Genomic DNA, 15,094 nt, shown 5'->3' with positions numbered 1-15,094 from the left:
CCTCTGTTAAATCAGGATACCTCTCAATTACAGACAGCATTTTGTATCCTTGTGCTGTACAACCCAGCCTGGACATACCACAGTTGTCCATGGAGAAGTCTCATCCTCTCTGACACTTCTTTTCTGTAAAGCTACCGATACAACATACTGAACTAGGGATATATTCCGTTGCCTCCTGTAATATTTACATACCATGGCTGATTAGTTCAATCATATTTCATCCAGCTGGCAGCTCTGCTTTGGAAATTTTAGTGGTATAAGGTGTTCTCTTGACCTTCAAATAGTAGTATAAAGCCGATATTTACTACTTTACACCCTCAGTCCTATGTTATTAGGTCATCCAGCTGAGCGCCAGGCCCTTGGGCCTCTTGTTGAATTTTAAACTTGTTGTCGGAGTGCTCATAATCAATACTGCGTGTCAGTCTTGAGATCATGCACCAGCCTACATAGAGGCTACCATGTTGGCTTAAAGTGGGTGGGACCCTTAGTCGCATCCTAATAGGCTTATGTAGTGAAGATGTGCCCCTCCCCCTGCATTTGTTATTTTTCCTTTCCACCCCATAACTCAAGAACCGAGTGAATGACAGACATGGAATATCTGTGGTGTGATTACCTTGTGAAGGTGAGGTTCTCTATTGATTTCTGACACAGCCCGGACTTTAAAACAGCTATTAGGCCGCCAAATGTGTTCTTCGCATTCGGCCCCATAACCCAAGAACCGTTTGAGAGACAGACATGAAACTTCTGTGGTGCGATAATCTAGTGTTGAGAAAGTGTTTGTTTTCTAGTTTTTGGCTCACAGTAGGAGAGTCTATATAACACCGCTGTGTCCGTCTACGTCTGTATTCTGTTTCAAAACAGTGGCAAGTTTCTTAACCACATGAGCTATGAACTTGAAATGTTCCACACAGGTAGATCTGACAATGAATTTCAGTCCTATTTGATTCTTGATGTGGCCACCAGGTGGCCAGCAGTGGAAACCTAAAAAGTGTGATTTCTCTCTTATGAGTGACTATTTTTTCGATATTTTTTGAATGTTAGGTTCTCCTACCAAGGATACATCACATGTAATATGGGTTTTTGATTTGACATACTTTTCAAGGTCACAGAGGTCAAATGGCGTAAATTGGCAGTTTGAGTGTAACAATGGCACGTTTCTTAATCGCTAAAGCTACGAACTCGAAATTTGGTAGAAATGACTCCCTACGTCATGTTACCTCGGACACCGAATTTCGAAATGATCTGATTCTCGACTTGGTCACTAAGAGACCAAAACTAAAAAACCTAAAAAGTGCAATATGTTGCTTATAATATGTGATTTGTTTTAGATGATATTTTTATGGTAGGTACTCCAAGCAACGATACATCACATGTCATACCGACTTTGGTTTGATCTATATAATATACATGTAGAATGTTTCTTTACCAGGATGTATTCCTAACCACCAAATATCTAGACGGTGAGCACAATGGCCCCTGGCCGTTTCATTTGCATTCTCCCCCATATTTTGAGGACCAGTTTAGTGACCGACCTTAAACGTAACTGCGATTGGCCTCGACCGCAAAATGTCTAGTAGGAGGAAACTGAAGACCAGGGGGAAACCTACGTTGTGATAGAGAGTCGCCCTGTCACCTGAATATGCATGGTGTTGAATCTTGGAATTTAAAGGTGACAGCTGGACCAATGTTTCCACTATGACACTCTGACAGCCTCTTTGTGTGTGATATTGCGTATGTTGCGCTTAACAATGAGGAATTATGTTATCTGCTGTGTCTGAATCTGTCCCGTGCAGATCACTGATTACTTCATGCTAAGCGGCAAACCACTTAGTTCCTTTTGGTTGTTATTAATTGACTTGTTGCGCAATGGTCATGAGATCGACGTTTACACGCAACAACATGCTGATTTTGAAGATTATCAATGATTAAGCCATAGGGAAATGATTAGAAAATTAGCACCAACACTACCGAAGTCGTCCGCTCACCAGTCCTCAGATACACCTATTTTTACTTTGAAAATTACATAAAGCTGTTCCTGGTTGCCTTCTGGACAATATTGAGTATTAAGTGGAGATTAAAAAGCACCAATAATGGTTCACATTGCATTCAATATTTTATCTTCTTGTCATTTCAGTGTGAAAGTTGCAGCCATTACACATAGTTCTGTAGAGCAGGACCTATTCCAGTTGGCGACCCATGCTTCAGGATGCCTTGATCGTCTATATCCATCGGGACGATTAGCAGAGGTGGGTACAGAGACTAGAGATAACTCGTTTTTTTCCCTGAAAATGTATCTATCTAGCTCATGGATAAATGCTTCTATTGCCTCAAGTGATTTTAACCCCTCAGCCCAAATGGGCTAGAGGGGTATTGTTGTCACGTGCGCCGTCCGTCCGGGTGGGCGGGCGTCTGCTACTTGGTTTCCGTCAATTTCTAGGAGAACGGCTTTGACAATCAATAACATTTTTGGTATGTACATTGAGCGTGACTAGAGGAAGGTTCCTTTCGAAAACGGGGTTGTTCCGATTATCGATATGGCCACCAGGGCGGCGTGTTTGAAATTGGTTTCAGTCAATTTCGAGGAGAACTGTTCGTCCGATCAATTTCATTTTTCGCATGTACGTTGGGGGTGACTAGAGGAAGGTTCATTTCGAAACCGGCTCGTTTTGATTCGCAATATGGCCACTAGGGCGGCGTGCTTGAAATCAGTTTCCGTAAATTTCGAGGAGAACCGTTCGTTCGATCAAATTCATTTTTGGTATGTACGTTGGGGGTGACGTGAGGAAGACTCATTTCGAAAACCAGCTCGTTCTGATTCTCAATATGGTTACCAGGTGAACGTACTTGGAATCGGTTTCCGTCAATTACGAGGAGAACGGTTTGGAGGATGGAATAAATTTTTAGTGGGTGTAGGCCTAATGCAATTTAGTAAGGGGAAGGTTCCTTTCGAAAATCAGCGCGATTCGAAATTCAATATGGCCGCCACGCTCACATCCTCTAAATGGCTTTCCACAATTTTAATTTCCATGCAAACTAGCCACTCCACTAAGCCAACTTCACCATTATCTCACCTTCAACCTTAAAAGGCTGAGGGGTAATGCTCGCTTTGCGATGCTATTTTTTGGGACTAAATTGTCATAGAAGGAAACGTTACACTGCAAACTTGTACACTCCAGCTCATATTGACCCTTTTAACAGCCGAATATGTTTTGATCTTCGACTTGGCCATCCGGGGGCCAAAACTAAAAAAAGGACGAAGTGCAATATCGCGCTTATTAGTGACTTGTTTTCAGTGATATTTTTATTTTAGGTACTCCTAGCAAGGATTCATCACATATCCTGCGGGTTTTTGATTTGACCTTATTTTCAAGGTTACAGAGGTCAAAAGGTGTGAATTGGCCGTGTATCTATGGCACGTTTCTTAAAGAGTAAGTAGAAGACATTTAAAATATTTCGAAATAAAGGGTACCCTTGAGACATTAACTCGATATATCACAACTGACCAAATTTCTGCGCCCAAATATTGCCACATGACCCGATATCGGAGATTTAAATCGCCCGTTCAAGGGGCAAATATATTGGCGCCAAAACCAGATGTCGGCTTTGTTTTGGAAAATGACGTCATACCATGTAAAGTCCAAGAAGGACGTCCTCTTGTTGCCAACGGGTCGGGTACTTGTAAAATTTACGCACCTTGGCACAGTAGAAGTTGATTTGACGTAACATACAATTTTGTGACGTCTTACGATGTAAATTGCGGCCTCCATGGGCCAGAGCGGTTGCTTTGGCGGGAATGGCAAGCCAAACGTAAATGGGCCCAATGAAGTCATATACGACCTGATATCTGCTCAAAAGTTTCTGGGTCGTTTTAAGTGCTTGTTGTGACTACTGAAAGAAAAGTAGTGTGGCTCTATTCTACTTATTTTTTAACCGCTAAAGCTATGGATTTGATATTTGGTACACATGTCATGTAACCTCTGACACCGAATTTGGGTCTGATCTGAATCTTGACTTGTGGAAATTGGAAACTGAATAATTATGTTATCTTTCTATGAATGACTCATTTTCGACAAAAATTTTATGGTAGGTTTAGTGGAGCGGCGAAGGCAGGATTTCCACCAGAATCGTTCAGTTTTTGCAGAAAGGATGAAATTGTACAGGGGTATTTCTACTCATGGGGGTACAGAAAAAAAATGGAACACTGAAATTCGTGTCCCCTGAGAGGAAGCCCATACGACCTACCGGAAGTCCGACATACGTCCACCATATAGGATTCAAAGATGGCCGTCATCTACAACATTGTATACCTCAAAATCTTCAAAACTACATTAGATGTGGACTTAATTCTAAGTGCTACCCTATATAATGTGTGCATACTGACAGCCATCTTGGATTTTGAGATTCCAAGATGGCTGCCGCTTGGGATCTTGTAATGTCCATAACTTTGAAGATAAGCTAGAAAGAAATGTTCTGTTTGTTGCGAACCCCCTATTTTGAGGGTCAAGGAATCTCATAAAAAACTTATTTCGTGTCCATTTGACATCCGCCATCTTCGAATTTCAATATGGCCGCCATTCTGATATCTATTATCATTAATTAAGACCGATAGAAATGTTTTGTTCGTTGATAACCCCACATTTTTAGGGTTCTGGAAGCCAATAAGACAAACCGGAAGTCTGACATATGTCCACCCTATTGGATTCCACGATGACCGACACATAGGATCATGTATGGCCATAGCTTCGAAACTAAGACAGATAGGAATGCTCTGTTTTGGCATGAACACCAGGGGGCACCATGTAAAACCACTGCGTAGAGGGCTAACAAATATAAAATTGAGTCATTCTCTCCACTGTCCATGAGTCCAAATCCGGACTTGAACTTGGATGAGTTGCAGCCTTGTTCATATGAGGAGGCTGACACTAGAATTCTGCTCCATGTGAAGGATATCATGAATTCTTGATACAAGGATGTTATGGTAAGGACTGTTGACACGGACATTGTTGTTCTGGCCGTTGCCTATTTTCAGGACTACATGGAAAGAATTCTGATATATTTGTGTGCATGAGCTAGCCAGAAGCATTGGCCCTGACATGGCAAAAGGTTTGCCGTTTTTCCACGCTGTGTCTGGCTGTGACACGACATCATAATTCACAAACCATGACAAGGAATATGCATGGGCTACCTTGTTGGCATGGCCATAAATCACTGAGACTTTTGTTGCCTTGTCATCACAAGTGTCGCCGACACTACCAGAGGTTGTTATGGAAAAACATGAGCGCTAGTTTTGCTATTGTACTGTCGTACCGGTGATGACGACAATACCTGTGGACAATGCCTTGAAAAGCCTCGGAAAGTTCCCACTCCTACACACTGGGACTGGGAGAATGATGGGAACAATTTCAGGCCAAAATGGACAGTTATACCTATTGCCGAGAAAGCCGGTTTCGAGCTGATCGCATGCTAATGCACGAAGTCATGCGGGAGGAACTGCAAGTGTTACAGAGCAAATTCCACACTAAAGCCCATCTGCACTGCCTTGTGCAAATGCCGTGGAAGTGGTTCTGAAATTTGGCTGTTATTGCGGATTCTGAATTACGACATCACTTTAACCCTTTAGCTCATGCAGGTCTACAAATGGATATCATTGATTTTTCATTTTAACCCCCTGGTATTGACAGCAATTTAGTGAAAATTCATAAAAAGGCCCTTGAACAATATAATCATGAGATGTTCCTACCTCATAAAAAAATCCACAGATAAACCCTAATGTACGATAGTCTAACCTAATATTGATCGAAAAACACAACCCAGCAGTCTCCTGTACATGAATACATGAATGGGGTCAGAAGGCTGACTAGCCAACTCGCTGTAGCCCTATATTACTTGGGAAATGTACAGCAAACCACTTAGGAACAATTTTTATTATGAATATTACACTCTAAACGTCGCCCCTGTGGTGTTACTTCATTTTGCGGCCGCTTGGATATCGTAGGGCGGTAGTTTTAAACATTGGTGGCTACGGGCGGTATGGTGCCATCCGGCTCGGAAGCTAGAGGGTTAACTTGCTGAAGCTTGAACAGACATTGACTGTGTCAAAAGCGGAGTTGCCAAAGTTCTTCAATGGAAAGCTAATATTGGTATTTGAATGACTTTTCAATTGCAACTACCAACATAGGGATTCAAAATATTTAGATGTTATTGTCGCCATCTTGGATTTCAAAATGACTGACATTGGATTCGGACAGAAATGGTATGACTATGTTCATTGCCCAAAAAAAGTAGGTTTAGACTTTGAAAAGACTATAGCATGTTGCTTACGTTAGAAGTTGATCCAAAATTCTGCCAAATTGAAATCCAAGATGACAGACGTCAAATGGACATGAAATTGGTTTTATGAGATTCCTTGACCCTGAAAATTTGGGGTTAGCAACAAACAGAACATTTCTGTCGATCTTATCTTTAAAGTTATGGCCATCACAAGATCCCTTGCGGCAGCCATCTGAAATTGGTTTTATGAGATTCCTTAACCCTGAAAATTGGGGATTAGCAACAAACAGAACATTACTATCTCCTTACCTTTAAAGTTATGGACATTACAAGATCCCATGCGGCAGCCATCTTGGAATCTTAGAATCCAAGATGGCTGCCAGTATGCACACATTCAGAAATGATTCCATATTGTACCTTGACCCAGAAAAGATAGAGGTAGCACTTAAAATTATGTCCACATCTGCTGTAGTTTTGGAGATATTGAGGAGTATGTGTTGTAGGTTTCAGACATCTTGGAATCCAATATGGCGGACGTCTGTCAGACAACCATTAAGTCTTATGGGTTTTTTATGTATCCCATCGGTAGAACTACCCCTGTGCAAAGTTTCATGCTTTCTGCAAAAACTGAACGATTCTGGTGCCTAGCAGCTCTATTAGTTCTCCCAGCAAGGATACATTACATATTATACGGGTTTTTGATTTGACCTAATTTTCAAGGTAAACAGGATAAAGTGGCATATTGGCCATTTGAGGGTAACTATGACACGGTTCTTATTGCTAAAGCTATGAACTTGAAATTTGGTGCACATGACTCCCTACCTCATGTTACCTTGGAGACCCAATTTCGATCCGATCTGATTCTTAACATGGCCACCAGGAGGCCAAAACATAAAAAGGTAAAAAGTGCAATATCTCGCTTATTAGTGACTTGTTTTCGATGATATTTCATGGTAGGTACTCCAAGCAAGCATACATCACATGTCATACTGACTTTGGTTTGACCTGTATACTATACATGTAGCATGTTTCATAACCAGGATAAATTCCTAACCACAAAATACCTATACGGTAAGTACAATGGCCCTTGGCCGTTTTACTACAATGTATTTTGCTTGATGTTTATATGTGATTGTTGAACACGAATTTAGATAATAGTTTAGAAGGTGAAACATATCCCAGGGAGTGGGACTTTTTTTCTGACTTCACCATTTCATCAAACCAATATATCGTTAAATATGCAGCTCATATTTCTAAAACCTGCAGCTTATTTTACATCATTGTTGTTTGTGTCACAGACAGAATGCTCTTTCCATTGAAATATAATAGGAGAATTAAGTCCCTCCCACTAAGGATATATCTACTTAAATAGCAGAGACTGTTTGGTAACTTTTCCAGACCGCATAGTCTATCGATTATCTTTTCCCGTCACTTATTGTTGCATTGGGTGGCTTTATATAGCCCTGTGAGGCAAGTCAATTATTCCTAAAAGTAGCACAACAGGGCTCTTCCCGTTGTTGAGTTAAGCTCACTGCGGAGGAACAAAATTGTTGCCAGACAGCTGCGTTGGTAGTAGGTATAATGTCCCTTTCAACGCCCAAAGTCCAAGGGTCCCGGGGCATTGAAATGCGCATCATTCGACGCCCGCGATAAATGCCCTCCCGTGATATTGTGCTTTAAATTTTTTTTCCGCGCTTCATGTAAGCGCTCAAAAATTCGGCGCTATCCGTCCGCGCTGTCCACGGAAGGGCATTCGTTGCGTAGCAGCGTACAAGCAGCCCGATGCCGCAACGAGCACAGATTAATCTGCTCTCTTCTTCGTGCTCCTCCTGAGGTTTTTTGGGCTGCTGTCACAAGCCGAGCAGAGCAAAGAGTGTGGATCAATTAGGGTCTCCACCATCGGGGAAGTCTGTTCGGGGCAAATAGCCTACTGAAGCATTATGTTGCTATAACTGGGATGTTACCAGTGTCTAGGCAATCCTTGTCATTGACTATGCATAAAGACTGCTCATCCTAGCTCAAATTATGACGCGAATTGCCTCGACTCGTCGCCACATTTTAGGGGCCCCGTTTCCTCAATGTCCGTTAGCTCCAAAGCAACGAGGTCTGTCCTCTTCGTCTCGCATGGTGGCCGGGTTTGTATAGCGCGGGAAGAGGAGGACCGGACAACTCTCTTGCTCCACCCTTTTCCTGATAGAAGGGTGGATATTTTGACATGCACATGAAGAAAGAACAACTCATATACGACGTATTATGGAAAAACACTTTTATTTCTAATTTCCAAGTACACATTTTCAAATCTAGACGAGAAATAGGGACAGTGCAATATTGAACATGACACATTGAAGCGCATCATGCATGTTCTTTTTCCCTTTTTATTTCGTTGCTCCTTCTCTGGAGTGGGAACGCTCAGTGGCAATATCTAGCATGATCTTATAAACAACTGACAAAAAGGTAATTTTAGCAGCGAACACTTTCTTAATTTCAAAATGTGTTTTCACTTAGCGACACCCTTGTGGTTTGTCTATCAATACAATTCAATTTATTTCAGCTGATTTTTAGGCCACATTTTTTGCAGCATTAAAATATAGACATATACAGCGGGATAATACAATAGGAAGACACGATGATACTTATGTACATAGTAATACACATACACTAACGCCTCTGCTCTTTTACTTTTTGCAGATACGTGGCCGATAAATTTCGTAAAATTTCATAACGTTTTGTAGACATGATATTGATAAATAATGATAGAGCGGTTGGTCGTACAAATGCAAATACAAGACATATAAATAGTGTATCAATCGTAACCAGTATTTCTGAATCTTGGCTTTGCTATAGGAAAATACTTACGGCGGCCGCAATCTCCCAAAGCCGCAGTATTATGGGCCTTTGTTGAAACATTCATAACACGCTTGCATGCATAATAGTGCACTCATTCAATTGACGTGAACTCCTCATGGCCCCATAAGTCAAGATCGGGGATATCGTTGTGTCAAAGATCTTAAAGAATAAACGATTCGACAGCTCACAAAAAATCTCTTATGAGCAAAGACATTTGGCAACTGCTCTCTTGCCTTTCTCTGCTACATGATACAAACAAGAGACAACATACAACAGACAACAGGAGCGATTCCTTTCCACTCATATACTAGTATTCATATGTTCAAAGTACAGGTTATATAATTCATTTACAAAAAATATATACAACAACAGCAACAGTGATCCCGGCAGTGATCCTTTAAAATTTACGGCATTGCCTATCATTGGGAGCAGGAATTTCTGTCAAATGCATGTTACCGCACGAAAGTATAATTAAGTGGGCGATACAGTCTCCTCTTTTTTTCAATGACGCTGGGATAAATACAAATGTTATGACTATAGGTTAAATCTGCCACCCCCTGATCATACCAAAATGTCCAGCCGGAATGAAAAGAACAATGTCTGTGGGCACGGTTGTGAACCTGCCCCCTATTCGACAGAGACCATCTCGCACGCGTAGAGCTCCAGTGTCCCAGCATTTGACGAGGGCCACATTGGTTCGATCCCTCGTGGGGAATATCGCGCGAACTTGATACGAAGAGTCATGTTATTTTGATCCCTACCTATCCTCTCGGTGATCTGAATTTTGTGCGCATGTATTCAAAGTATTCTTCGAAACCAAAATGGTCATATTGCAATAGATGAATTAAAATCGCCCCGTTTGTCGTAGGACATCAAAGGGGCAGAAAGTCTGAGTATTGAATCCCTCTGCCCGCAGTTGACAGATGATGCACTGAGACATTTTTCTGAAAGAAAGAATAAAATTTCTCTTTCAGTTGTTTGTTTTTGATAGCGAGAAGGGGCTATTAAAAGAGATGTTTAATTGTTTAAAGGCGTGTCAGCTCCAGCAAGCTTCTTTTAAACTGTTTTGTTATAAATGTTGTTTTCTTATCGAAGGGTTAGTTTGTTTTAAGCTGCGCGCGGTTGTTTTATTTGTGTATTTCTTTGTCAAATATTTTTTGTAAAGACCACGCATGGACAGCTTTTCCGTTGCCTCCGAATCTAATTTAACAAGCGGTCTTTCACCCCTGTCTGCCTTGGGTGCAAAAAACGAATCGATAAAATATAGTAGCGACTGTACGTTGCGTTGTCTAAAACAAGATGTTAACGCACTGCTTGGAAAATGACCTTGAATATTAACAATTCTCCCTTTGAATATAAGCGTTCGTCTTTGCGGCTGTGGTGTCAAACAAGAATGTATTTCTTTCAAAATGTGTTCATAAAGAGACGGGATCCCTAAAATGTGGCGACGAGTCGAGGCAATTCGCGTCATAATTTTAGCTAGGATGAACAGTCTCTATGCATAGTCAATGACAAGGATTGCCTAGACACTGATAACATCCCAGTGATAGCAACAGAATGCTTCAGTAGGCTATTTGCCCCGAACAGACTTCCTCGATGGTGGAGACCCTATTGACAACAGCCGTAGTAAAACCTCAGGAGGAGCGCGAATAAGAGTGCACATTAATCTGTGCTCGTTGCGGAATCGGGCTGCTTGTACTCTGCTACCCGACAAATGCCCTCCCGTGGACAGCGCGGACGGATAGCCCCGAATTTTTGAGCGCTTACACGAAGCGCCGAAAAAAGTCTTCAAGCACAATACCACGGGAGGGCATTTGTCGCGGGCGTCGAATGATGCACCCGGGACCCTCGGACTTTGGGCCTCGGACTTTGGGCGTTTAAAAGGGACATTATACCTACTATTTGCGTTATTTGCGAAATTAGGATTGGCGTGCAGCCTCAGAGCAGCCTCGCGGTCCGTCACCAATTCAACATCTTTCCTCTTCCTTTTGTTTTCACACGTTTTCCCGTAGAAGGCATTGTCCATTAATTTGAAGAAATCCTTCTCAAAATCTTTCTTGGCAGCCATCCTCTGAACATCATCATCATGTTATAACTCACAATCCCTCATCGGCGCAACCAAAGGAAATTCTGTATGTGAGAATTCCAAAGTTAAATGAAAATACTTTTTTCGTACCTGGTAGTGTTTATTACTCGGTTGCTGTTGTGCCCTCAGGTAACAACAAAAAGTCAGTAGTAAATAACTAGGTCGTAATCTTAAAAGACACTTGAAGTGGATAATTACAGCTTATATGCCACTTACAAAGACCTGTGGTTAACAAATGAGGATTGAAAAAAACGGATCTTTCAAGGGATATAGATTAGTAACATCAGCGAATTAAGATCTGGTGTGGCTTTGGTTGATATTACCGGTGAAACTATCAGTGAGAAAACCCTGAAAGAAGTCTTTGATAAGAAGTACAAAATTCCAATTGACTTTGAACTGCTACCAACCAATGTCCGTTTTACAAATTTCCCATTCAAGAGGCCATAATATTTGACCTGACCTTGGTGCCAAAGGAGGATGTAATCTTTACAACCACAACTGCAAGTATGAATTATGACCTTAAACATATCTGTCTGGAATTTGACACTGCCACAGACGAGAGAATTGCTAGACAATTGCTCAGTAACTACAATTCTGGTTATTCTGTCTTCTATGATTGGATAGACCATTTTAAGAACCTGAGTGTAGATGTGCCACTCTCATCATCGTCATCATATCCCGCAGCCATGCGGCCATTGGGGCGACCCTGTTTTATCGACAATTCGGGACCATATGGTTCTGTCTTCCGCGAGGCGGATCAGGTCACTGGTCTTCCTTCCGGTCCAGTCCTTCACATCGTCCATCCAAATTCTCTTTGGTCGGCCACATCGTCGGTTCCCCTCTACTGTGCCCTGCAGGATGGTATTGGCTAGCGCTCCCTTGGCTCTGGTGACGTTGCCGAACCACCTCGGCTTTCTCTTCTTGGCAATGGTTAGGAGGCTATCATGGCGCCCGATGTACTGGATGACCAGCTCTCTTACTCGGATGTTGGTGGTGTGCGTGGTATAGTGTATGCCGAGCAGTCTCCTGTAACTGTTCATTTCAAACGCGTTGATCCGCTTCTCGATCTCGCTGTTCATGGTCCAGGATTCTGCCGCATGCAAGAAGACTGAGATCACCAAGGATCTTAGAAGGAGTTTTGCCACTCTAATCAATGAAAATATAAATGACCCAAAACGCTCAATCAAAGGAATTTTACTCCTCCTTATATCCAACTATACTGATAGTGTGCGAGACAGTGAAAAATTCGAAAATCCAAACATTTCAGATTAGAAAGTTAACGCATTACCAGCAATGGCAGGCCTAGCACACTCTGTTTTGAATAGAGGGAGACGCCATCATTCCTATTGTTTGAGATTGGACAGGTGTGAATTAATCTGGCAATTAGCCTCCTGTGCATTGGTGCATGCAAACACTAAAATGTTTGGTTTTTGCTAATTTAGGGTCAAATAAATCAGCCAAAAGTTTTGAAAGCTTCACAAATGATTGTCGCAAGGAAGTACTTTATGATAGTTTGCAAAATGTTGATTAATTCTAGGTGGAAAGTAATATTTTTCGCATATTTGTTGGGAAAAAAATTGAAAATCCTCCAATTTTATGGACACTATGAATTTTTCTCCAATAAAGCTGAAATCTTGGGAATATAATCCTAAGAGTTATATCAACCACTTCTGAAGTCGGGAGTTTGTATCAAATGTATAGTTTCGGAGCTAGCGCAGCTAGAAAAGCCCCCAAAACCCAATTTCTCAGGAATTTACACTACAGGCTACGAGTGAAGCATTACAGATTTACCAAAATTTTCAACCTATAGATGGACCCATCGAATTTCCATCCAAATCACTCCAAATTTTGCCAGTAAATACCTAGACATATAGAATTGTGTCAGAAGTCGGGAGTTGAGATTATTTTAACACCCCGCCCAAAAAGCCAACTTTATTGATATTTCCTATTCATTTTCCATTAGGCTTGCCAGGACCAATTAAGCAGGTGCACTAATTGGCTTGATTGGCTAGGCCCGCAATAGCTGGTAATGGATAGAGGGAATAGCCAATAAACTCTACCCGGAGGGATTGAGAATGTTAGACCAGTGGAAAGTGTCAAAAAACACTTCATGACAGAAGATATGAAGAAGTCTCACGACTGAAATTCAACCTTGGAAAAGTATTATGGAGATTCCAATCATTTTGGTTTATGAGTGGACTTGAGAACCACAGAAAAAAATACTTTGCATGGAGTGGTCGAGCTCTGTAAAAAAATTAAGTAAGTTATACAGTTGGCAATCACAAAAGACGGAACAACGGATCCGTACAAAATGCATATTTTCATTGCTTCAGACGCACAGTTAAATGTTCAACATTCACAAATTGTGAGTGGAATGCACCAAGGTGTACGTGTAATGCGTTTTTAAAGGTATAAAAGAGGTGTTTGTTAAGCCCATGTTTAGAAATGTGTTGGAATTAGGGTTGTTTTTAATTTCTTATTTTTTTTTGCTTTTTTTCTTCACGCTGATAATGGTGGGGGGGGGGGGGGGTAGATTAGAGTAATAGGATTTTGAAATGCTTTAATTGGGGTAGTGCGAGCGGGAAATGTTATGAAATTGCCGAATTTGGGCCTATTTTCAGCTGAATTTGCTGTTGCTGGGCCAGAAAATATGCAAGGATACCAATATTTTGAACTCTTGTTTCGTTAGGAATAAAGCTATTTACAGCAGAAAGACTAACGCCCCTTAATTGGCAGTAATTGGCAGATTTTAAGCTGGAAATTGTCGTCTGGTGAAAACTGGCAAAATGGCCTCGATCCTACCTGTCTCTGTAATGTACTGAACGCGCTACACATAAGGCATTGCCCTAAGGCATTTCAGCCGAGGCTGATAAACTGATGGCCATTTTGCGAATGTATATAGAGTGTGTATGTTCACTTAAAAACATAGTTCCAATCTAAATTTTTCATAATGAGCTGTTAGAAAGTGGTATTTCCCTATATTTTGATTTTCATTGTCAACATGTCGTTTTGTGGGGTTATTTTGTCTAATTCTTATTAATAAGCGCGCTGCAGAACGTGCATACGACGTATCCAATGTAAACAATGTTTCTCAAGTCCATGGATTCGTTTCAAATGGCTTAAATTTGACTTAAAAGGGCTGCCAGAAGAGATAAACGCCCGAATGAAGCAACTCGACTATTCTGAGCTCCGAGAGAGAACCACACGATTATTATCACTGTTTTTTAATCAAACTTCAATTTCTGGGGGGTTCGGGGGGTTTCCCCCCGACATACACTGTTTTGATTTTTGAGACTTTAGTAATAATATCCAAAAGACGCTTAAAATGGATAAATATAATCCTGAATAATCAAGCAAAAACCGGGCAGGCGTTTCGAGAAAAAAATGTTTTGTTGAGATTTCAATAAACCTTTTGAACGAATTCCACACGGGCCGTGGTGGGATCCGAAGACACCTTAAGGAGGAATGTATGTTTTTATTGGGTACTATTGGTTTTGCAGATCTTCTGTTTTTTTCTAACGAATAATCAATATTCGCTAGCAGGCTTTTTATGCTCCCAGGTATGAAGAGGGTTCTATGTTCCTCAGGTTCTTTGTTCATCAGTCTGGTGTTCCTCAAGAGTCAAGTGTCTTCCAGTCTCTTGGCCTGCAAAAACCCTTGCCAACCAATTTTTTATGCATTAACCATTCGGCAACATGTTGGTGGGGGAAAAACCTGATCCCTGACCCCTTGAATTGGTTGCTCAGGTAGGACCACAAGCAATTGTCTCAAGGAAGCCACCAGTACGACCTCTTGGCAGTCTTGCCAATATCATGCAAGTGAAAAGGAAGGATAATGATGGTTGAGGGTTGGAGTTAGGGTACCATCAAAGGAGTACCTCTTCCTCGCTCT

The 15,094-nt window shown here is 41.4% G+C and overlaps 1 protein-coding gene across 2 annotated transcripts in view; it reads left to right on the top strand.

Annotated features, from left to right (window-relative positions):
• LOC135494968 (diacylglycerol kinase delta-like) overlaps nt 1–15,094 on the top strand; it is a 782,762-nt gene that overhangs the window by 597,870 nt on the left and 169,798 nt on the right. For both annotated transcript variants that reach the window (XM_064783336.1, XM_064783337.1), the window contains one exon: nt 2,135–2,246. In XM_064783336.1, the coding sequence (XP_064639406.1) occupies nt 2,135–2,246 (112 nt within the window). The remainder of the gene's footprint in view (nt 1–2,134; nt 2,247–15,094) is intronic.

The sequence above is a fragment of the Lineus longissimus genome, chromosome 10 (genome assembly GCF_910592395.1).
Source record: "Lineus longissimus chromosome 10, tnLinLong1.2, whole genome shotgun sequence".
Classification (NCBI taxonomy): Eukaryota; Metazoa; Nemertea; class Pilidiophora; order Heteronemertea; family Lineidae; genus Lineus; species Lineus longissimus.
This window is presented reverse-complemented; position numbering and strand designations above follow the sequence as displayed.